A 9629-nucleotide genomic window follows, 5' to 3' on the forward strand; every position below is an offset into this window, starting at 1 on the left:
ACCACAGTACACTCTACAACCAGCTACTCGGTCAGTGAAGGTGTTAAGTCTAAAGAAGGTTCACACATATCATAATATAATATATATCATATTTATTTAGAACCTAAGATAAGCCAAACACAAGAGAAGGCACCGGTGGTACACTGCCAAACAAGTCAGACACAGCCTCTGTCCTCAAGGGACTTTCAAGGCAGCGGGTAGGAGAGAAAGTTAGAGACAGCGAACAAGCAAGCAAAGACATAAACGTGTTTCTGAGAAGCACTGCAGAAGTTATGGGAAGGAATGATGGAAAAGAGAAGCTGTTTCTGCGTACCAGGTTAGGCCTCTGAGGTGACTTTTAAGACCAGCCGTAAAGCCCCAGCAGCAAGCAGCCTTGCAGAGAGCTGGAGGGAAATGTATCCCTTCAGAACACACAGCATGTGCAAACGGCCCACTGGAGGAGCAGGCTCAGGAGGCTGAAGTAACAGGAAGGCGGCCAGTGTGACCACAACACAGTGGAAAACTACACAAACTGTAGACAAAGACGGAACTGGCTTTGGTGAGGCCTCGGTAAAGATGATGGACTTTAAGTGCAAAAAAAAAAAAAAAAACGGAAGGATATTATATAAAAGGGGCATGACACAACAGACTGTGCTCTCACTGCGGAGAAAAAGTTGTAAAAGGGCACGAGAAGCAGCCAGGGTAGCAGTGCAGACAAGAACCAGTGTGGACTGGAAGTGGACAGGGAGGCCTGAGACGCGCTGCCAGGGGGACTGGCAAGACTTGCTCCTAAGGCAAGAAACAGCGGGACGGTATGCGCTACTACAGACAAGATGGTGTCACTAAAAGGACAGAAAGAAAACACTGTTTTTGGGGGGGGGGGGCGGGTAATAGGGACTCTAGAAAGGTCTTAGATATCCCTGTGCGATGGCCAAATTCTGTTGGGTAAGCAGCTAGATATAAGTCAGGGGCTAGGAATCAGAGTCATATTGATCAAGTTCTCTATACTGACCCAGAGTGTTTACAAAATACATTAAATAGGTCACACTCCAGATCACCCACATCAGAAGGCGCACATTTTTAACTTGTCCAAGTGATGCTGCAATCACCGTCCACAATTATTCTGGAGCCCAAGAAAGTAAAATCTGTCACTGTTTCCATTCTTGAGAATCCCGTGGTCAGCAAGGAGATCAAACCAGTCAATCCTGAAGGAAATCCACCCTGAATATTCACTGGAAGGACTGATGCTGAAGCTCCAATCCTTTGGCCACCTGATGTGAAGAGTGAACTCACTGGAAAAGATCATGATGCTGGGAAAGATTGAAGGCAGGAGAAGGAGGAGACACAGGGTGAGATGGTTGGATGGCACCAGAGGACACTGACTCAGTGGACATGAGTTTGAGTAAACTCCGGGACATAGTGAAAGACAGGGAATCCTGGCGTGCTACAGTCCATGGGGTCGCAGAGTTGGACACAGTTGAAAAACTGAATAAAATGATTCTGACGTCAATAGAGTCTGAGAACCACTTATGTAAAGAGATTTTATTGTTATGGTTCGTTACCTAAGGATATAACTCTTTATAAAAGAAAACATTACATTGAGCAACAACATGTGAAGATAATGGTTTGACTTACTGTCTAATCTCCTCTAGTCATACATTAGAGAGGAAATACTCTTCTAATTAGCTTTTTTGAATGATTCTTTCTAATTAGCTCTTTCAAATGACTGACAGTCGCTCTGAAGGTGAATAATTTCCTCTATTTTGTAAATATTGTCTTACAAAATACCCATGAACTCTCTCACAAGTGAGTAAATCAAAGTTCAAAAAGGTGGAGAGTCTGGTCTAAAGGGCACCTTATCAACAACAGAGCCAAGATTCAAAAATCAAGATAACCACCAACTCCAGTTTGCTTTCCATCACATGAAAATGCCACAAAGCTCACACCCACAAAGCTCACCATCTGTGGCATAACATGTACACACATAATTATAACAAGATAAAATGGGGTGAGTGCCTTAAGGCCAACAGAAGGACAACGAAAATAAGGAAGTTACTTCTTGACTTTCACTACTTAAAAATCTTATAATTGCAGAAACTTCAAAATCCACCTTTCAAAGTATCCACAAACACTACTCATTAAAAACAAAAAAAAGGGACTCCTATACAAAAAGCCATTAAGACTTTTCCTGCTGCTGCTAAGCCGCTTCAGTTGTGTCCAACTCTGTGCAACCCCAGAGACGGCAGCCCACCAGGCTCCCCCGTCCCTGGGATTCTCCAGGCAAGAACACTGGAGTGGGTTGCCATTTCCTTCTCCAATGCATGGAAGTGAAAAGTGACTAAAGTGAAGTCGCTCAGTTGTGCCGGACTCCTAGCGACCCCATGGACTGCAGCCTACCAGGCTCCTCCATCCATGGAATTTTCCAGGCAAGGGTACTGGAGTGGGTTGCCATTGCCTTCTCCAACTCAATATAAATCTCTTCAAAGAGATCTTTAAAAACAAAAGGGGAGTAGGGGACAGATGCCTGCAAAATGGCTTCAAAAATCTGCTGGAACCAGTCACTAAGGCTGGTGTCCTCATCAGTAAAACAGGGTTTGGGATAAAGAACCTATACACATACTTACTAGTTATTATCACTTGTAATTATTATCAGAAGAGCATACAAATAATCTATAACTGCCTGAATTTTAACATGGAATGCTGGATTTTGGTTCCAATGTATACGTCAATCTATCTACCTCAATACTACAGTACTATGACGCTTCCTAAAAAGTTTATCAATATTCTTTGCCAACTGCCCCTAGATCATGATCAATCAAAAAGCTCAGGGCCATCTACACTGACCTTTTCACAACAGTTCTAATGCCTGTAGTTGTTCATTATCCCCAAGCTAGACTTGAAGTTCCTCAAAGGCAAAAGCTGTATTTTGTTAACTTATAATCATTCACTAATATCTGAGTACTTATTATGTGCTTGGCACTGATCTTAGTCTTGACAATACAGCAATAAACAAAAGCCTCTTACCTCTTAGAGCTTACATTCTAAAGGGTAATTAATAAACACATAGCCAATTTGTAATAAGTGCTCTTAAATAAAGGAGGGTAGCAGAGCTAGGAAGTATTGCAGGAGCTGGAAAGTTCCTATTTACATAGGTTATCAAGCAAATACTCACATACACCTAAAACCTGAAATTAATGCAGCACATAAGTCACACAGATATCTGGAGGAGTCATCCAGACAGGAGGAGAGGAGCAAGTGCAAAGGCCCTGAGGCAGGGACACAGTTACCGTGCGAGGAAAACTGAGAAGGCAAATGAAGTGGGGGCAGGGGAAACACTGGACGGGGTGGCTTTGGGAGCAGAATGCCATGAACTGACCTGTTTTAAGGGATCGTTCAGACATCTCTATGAAGAACAGAGAATAAAGAATGGAAGCAGTGACTCTCATTAGGGGCTGGTGACAAAGATTGGCTAGATTCTAGTTAGGTTTTAAAGAGAGAACCCACAAGATTGGTTGATGAATGGGATGTGAAGAGAAATGAAGAGTAGAATCAAGGAAAGCTTCTTAAAAGTTCAGGAAGAGCAGAGCTGCCATTCACTTAAACAACAAAGTTAGAAAAGCAACTTTTCTTTCCCAGAACCCAGCAAATTGCCTAGCACACATCAGACATTCAGGTATTTATTTGTGAATTAAATTTAACTGAATAAGTTCCCAAAATGAAACAGTAAACTCAATGCATCGCTTTACATTTGTTCTAAATTTCCTTTAGTAATGCTTGTTAATTAAACAATCTTAGGCACTAACATAGGTCCCATGCTAACATGGAAACCCTACACTGGAACACAGCAACTAATCCTTATATCTGAAGAACAATTCTCCTGGAGATAAAAGAAAACTGCATGAAAAGCTCTGTGACACCCTGAGGATTCTTACACCCAAAGTAATTAACCTATTCATTAATGATGTCATATTCCTGGAAGATAGAGAAGTGCAAATAGAACTAACACTCCGGGCCAGAATTAATTGAAAATTATAACACCTTGTGATATATTTTCTGAAAGCAACAAGACTGAACAAGTCCTTTCAAAAAATAAGCCATCAGTAACTCAGCATTTTTTCTTAGAACGGCTTTTCCCTCCCTCCCAATTCAAGTAAAAATCGCTTGAGAATATGAATTATCTAGCTCATCTTCCTCCACTTTTTCTGCCAACTACGGTAAAGGAGCTTCACTTAGGAAAGAATTAGGTATGCTCACCTTTAACACTTGGTGTAGTCATACTCCCAGATTTTCTAATCCAGCACCCTTACTACAGCTTCATGAAGAACCACAAACTTAGCAGAAATATTTTCAAAGACATTCTCCTAAAATAAAAAGTTACCAGTCTTTCCTCCCTTCTGGTTACTTTAAGGTTTTAACTGAAGCTCAAGTATCACCTCTCTTCCCCTTTAGTCTCCCTAATGCCCCACCCTAACCTACTGTTTTGTTTTTTAAGAAAACTTTCGGCCAAAATATAGCTTAAAAACCCTAGATCGTTAGGAGAGACTGATCGTCCTGAATTCAGCAACAGGCAGCGCCTTCCTTTTCCTATCAGTACAAGGCCTTGAACCAACCCAAACAAATCTGTTGAAATGCCAGCCAGAGTCCCCGTATCTCCCCCGCTCCCTCCCCCGAAAGCTGGCCTGGAAATAACCACCACTGACCACGGAGCTGAACAGAAAAGAACCAATGGTAAGCAAAAACGGGATTCTGCGAGGCAGGAAGGGTGAGAGCCAGATTTTCAACCACCACGTCGAAGCGAGTTGAGAGGAGCCCGGGCGCCCCACAGATGCATTCCACACGGAGCGGCACACATTCTCTCCCCCCACCCCGCTCCGAGGGCTCCGCACGCGGACACGCTGGAGCGAGGGTCCTCCTCGGAGAGGAGAGGCGAGAACGCCTCGAGGGGAAGGGAGTGCCCGGGATGGGGGGGGTGTTGTCCGGCGCGGAGCGCAAATAAGCACGCGCGTGCCCAGGGATGGACGCAGCGGCCCTCCGGAGCAGAAGGCTGGGCGCCCACGACCGTACTTGGGGGCTTTACCCGCGGGGTGGAAAGGCTGGAGAAGGCAGGATCAGGACCCCCTCCCAGCCCAGCCGAACCCCGAAGAAGGGGGCCTAGGCAGCTACTATCTCCCAGTAAACGGGCTGGGCGCCCGGGGGCGGGAGGTGGGGGCCGCTGCCGATCCGCTTTTCCTGTGCTCGCTGAACAGGGGGAAGCCCTCCAGGGAGGGGAGCGGGGGAGGGGGCGCACTGGAGCGGGAGCCGGGCGGCGGGCCCCCAGGGGCGCGGGATGGCGGGGGGGCGCGCGCCGGAGAGGGGAAGAGGGCGCACACACACACACCCGGCCCGGGGCCAGGGAGGCGCGACCGCCCGCCGGACTCGGGAAACCCGGCCCGCCAGGAGGGGAAGGAGCCACCCTCCTCCCCGCCCCCACACACTCACCATGTAGAGGGTGAAGGGCAGGCCGAGAAGAAAGAGCCACAGGTAGAGGTGCAGCGCGTTCACGAAGGTGGCCTGGTGCGGGTCGTAGTACCAGCCCCCGCTGAGCGCGGCCCACACCCCCTGCCGGAGGATCTGCAGCGTCTGCGACCCCATCCCCACCCGGCGCCGCCGCCGCCGCCGCCGTCCCCGCCGCCGTCCCCGCCCCGGCCCCAGCTCTGCCTCCGGGTCGCCGGAGCCCGCAGCTGCCCCGTCTATCCCCCTCCGGAGCTCCGGGAGAGCCGGCCGGCGCTTCGGCGGTCGCTAGGGCTGCTGCAGCAGCAGGAGGAGGAGGAGGCAGCGAACGAGGAGGAGGAGACCGAGGAGGAGGCGGCGAGCGGCGGGGCGGAGGAGAGCGGAGAAGAGGAGGAGACCGGCCTCCACAGCGCCGCCGCCATCTTGTCTCCTCACACCCGGAGCCGGAGCCAGGCCCCCGCCGACGGCGGCCAGCCAGTGCCGCCGCTGCTGCCGCCGCCGCCGCCGCCGCCGCCGCCGCCGCCGCCGCGACCCCCGCCGGCCGCCAGCCCTGGGCCCGGCGGAGAAGGAGGCCCGGCGCCCGGGAGGGACCGGGAGCAAGCCGCGCCCCCCTCCAGCTCCTCCTCTCCTCTCCCTCCGCCCCTTGGGCTGTCCCCACGGGTGCGCGCAGCGCCTCGGCCGCCGGGGGCGCCTCCTGCCGGCGCCCGGGGGCAGCGCGCGCAGTCGCGGGCCCGGGCCGGGGGCGGGGGCTGCCGAGGTTCCGGGGACCGCGAGTCCCTGCTGTGGCAGACCCCCAGTGCGCTCCTGGTGCCCGAACCTGGCACGTTCCTCACACTCTAGGAAGCGGGTCTTTTACCCCCGAAACGTTGTCCTTAGAACCTGGTTAACATCCTAGCTGACGTCTCATGATATTTAGGAAAGACCTAAGGAACAAGAGGCTCATATCTGAGCTACTCATGGAAGGCCCAAAAGAATTAGGTACAGCTGATGACGGTTGAAAACGACAAACCGCCCGATTTGAGCAAGAACTGTGTTGGCCCATAAAGCGAGCTAGAGGCCCTTGACTGAGAAAAATAGCCACGGCCAGGACTGAACAGATTTACTACTTCCCACGACAGATGAATTAATAGAAGCTGCAAAAGATGTGAAAGCATAGGGTGGAGAGGTTGAGCATTGTATACGGTGATTTTATTTTTATAACGTGCTGTGACTTGTAGCAGTTTTTTGGTGTTTTTTTTTTTAATGGGCCAGTTTAAACAGGATTGAAAGATTAACTGACTCCACCTCAAGTCACAATAGGGTCTTGTATTTTTCTTTTTATAACTGTAAAGAATGGGAATCATTCTTGGCTCTGAGTAACGTTTGTAAGGCGTGTCTGATCTCATTGAACGAGATTTTAAAAAAAAGTTTGAGTTTATAATAGCAATAAAAGTACTCTCTACTCCTGGAATAAAGTTACTGTAATTAATGAGAAAAGCAAGACAGTCCAAAGAAACAGGGGCTGACGTTTTAAGAAGATTGAAAAACCATTGCAGTGTCTCCAGAGTCATACAGCTTTCCTGTTAACACATTCCCACACCCATTTCATTTGACCTTCACAATACTCCTGTAAGGGCAGCATAGAGGCTACCCTTATTTTATGGGTTAGGAAACACAAGCTCAAAGAAACTAAGTGATTGTCCGAGTTTCTGATGGGATTGAAAAGACCTCTGGCACCAGCAGTCATCCTAACTGCATGGACTGAACTTTGGAAGTTTATTTTTCAGTACTCTCCACCTTATACACTCAGATAAGAGTTTGAACTAATCAATAACTGCTCTGCTTCAGGTCACCTGGGGCCCATTTAAGCATATAACCGGTTGTTTCCAAAGTGTCATCCCAGGACCAGGTGTGTCAACATTGCCTGAGAACGTGTTAGAAATGCAGATTCTCAGGCATCATTCCAGAGAAACTCTGGGTGTGAGACCTAGCTTTCTGTTCTAAGAAACCCTCCAGAAGATGCTTCCCTGGTGGCTCAGATGGGAAAGAATCTGCCTGCAATTCAGGAGACCCAGGTAGGATCCCTGGGTTGGGAAGATCCGGTGGAGAAGGAAATGGCAACCCACTCCAGTATTCTTGCCTGGAAAATCCCTTGGACAGAGGAGCCTGGTGGGCTGTAGTCGATGGGGTCGCAAAGAGTGGGAGACAACTGAGCAACTAACACTTTTCCAGAAGATTCTAACATACCTTAAAAGTTGAGACTACATCATAGAACACCATCCCCAGCTGTGATTTCTTTGTTTCCTTATAAGCAAAAAGGCTTGAAAGTCCAATAACATATCTTGAAATTGAGAGACCTGAGTGAACACTGGCCAAAATAGACTTTAAAATGTATTAATGGGACTTCCCTGGTGGTCCAGTGGTTAGGACTCTTCGCTTCCAATGCAGGGGGCATGAGTTCAATCCCTGTTCAGGGAACTAAGATCCCACATGCTGTGTGGTGTGGCCCCAAATTTTTTTTTAATTTTTAATTAAAATAATTTAATATTAATATAATAAAACAAAATTAAGGTAAAATATGCAGTCTTACAGTTAAAAGAGTGGCCTAGAGTCTTTGTCACAGACACATGGCTTTGTCAAGTGTTCATTTGTTTCTCCTAAAAGAGGAAAGCTCTCTGAGCAGGTTTTGGAAGTGATCCCAAGTTTTTCCAACACAAAGAAAGATGTAAACAAGGATAAAATTCCAATACCAAATCAGTTTCCATACCAACAAATATCTGCTGTAGTTTAATGTAAAAGAATTAGCTGTAATGGGGTGAGGTGGACTGGAAGAATGGAGACCAGAACGAGATACAACCATGGAACTGAAGGCAGACCCAGTTGGCGTGATGAATGTGCAGCCAGAAGACAATATTTGGAGGCTACATAACCAGCACCAGGCAGGAAGGCAGCCAAGATCAGGCTGGTTCAACACAGAAAATGTAAGCCAGTGGGCAGCTGCTGTGCAGCCTTGGGAAACCCAGGGACAGACAAAAATTGGGAAATTAGCAAGCATTAAGAAAATGTGTTGGGCTTCCCTGGTGGCTCAGTGGTAAAGAATCCTCCTGCCGATGCAGGACACATGGGTTTGATCCCTGATCGGGAAAGATCCCACATGAGTGCGGAGCAACTAAGCTCATTGTGCCACGACTATAGAGCCTGTGCTCTAGAGCCCAGAAGCCACAACTACTGAAGCCCACTCGCCCTAAAGCCCGTGTTCCTCAACAAGCGAAGCCCCTGCAATGAGAAGCCTGGACACCGCAACTAGAAAGTAGCTCCTCTCCCTGAAACTAGAGAAAAGCCTGCACAGCAATGAAGACCCAGAACAGCCATAAATAAATAAATTTTTAAAAGAAAATGTACTGCTTATAGTAAGACCTCAAGCTCACTGCTGTCTCCCAGGTCTGGATTCCTCTGCCTTTGGGGAACTGATGAAAACAGAGTTGAGGTTCTTAAGAGGAGGTACAGGGCAAGTTTAGAAGACAAGGGCTTGGGGCAACAAGACAGGTTTCCAAAGGCAAGATCTGACAGGCAGAGGAAGACTTAGAAATGAAGGAGGAACTTAATACCTAGAACTGAGGATTGCATTTCATGCTGATCCTGGTTGTATTATGCTGAGGTTCCAGAGTGTTAATCGGTTCAGATCAGTCACTCAGTCGTGTCCAGTTCTTTGCAACCCTATGGACTGCAGCACACCAGGCCTCCCTGTCCATCACTAAATCCAGAACTTGCTCAGACTCATGTCCATTGAGTCAGTGATGCCATCCAACCATCTCATCCGCTGTCATCACCTTCTCCTCCTGCCTTCAATCTTTCCCAGCATCAGGGTCTTTTCCAGTGAGTCAGTTCTTTGCATTAGTTGGCCAAAGTATTGGAGCTTCAGCATCAGTCTTTCCAATGAATATTCAGGACTGATTTCCTTTAGGATTGACTAGTTTGATCTCCTTGCAATCCAAGGGGCTCTCAAGAGTCTTCTCCAACACCACAGTTCAAAAGCATCAATTCTTCAATGCTCAGCTTTCTTTATGGTCCAACTCTCACGTCCATATATGACTACTGGAAAAACCATAGCTTTGACTAGACAGACCTTTGTTGGCAAATTAATGTCTCTGCTTTTAATATGCCGTCTAGGTTGGTCATAG

At 47.9% G+C, this 9629-nt stretch overlaps 1 protein-coding gene across 5 annotated transcripts in view; it reads right to left on the bottom strand.

Moving 5' to 3' along the window:
* The window catches only part of PCNX1 (pecanex homolog 1 (Drosophila)), a 181163-nt gene extending 175192 nt beyond the window's left edge, over nt 1-5971 (bottom strand). For 4 of the 5 annotated variants that reach the window (XM_018054011.1, XM_018054014.1, XM_018054012.1 and 1 more), the window contains exon 1: nt 5458-5971. In XM_018054011.1, coding sequence (XP_017909500.1) covers nt 5458-5610 — 153 coding nt within the window. In that variant the 5' untranslated portion in view covers nt 5611-5971. The remainder of the gene's footprint in view (nt 1-5457) is intronic. The other variant, XM_018054015.1, reaches the window with a different exon arrangement.

The sequence above is a fragment of the Capra hircus genome, chromosome 10, assembly GCF_001704415.2.
Source record: "Capra hircus breed San Clemente chromosome 10, ASM170441v1, whole genome shotgun sequence".
Lineage (NCBI taxonomy): Eukaryota > Metazoa > Chordata > Mammalia > Artiodactyla > Bovidae > Capra > Capra hircus.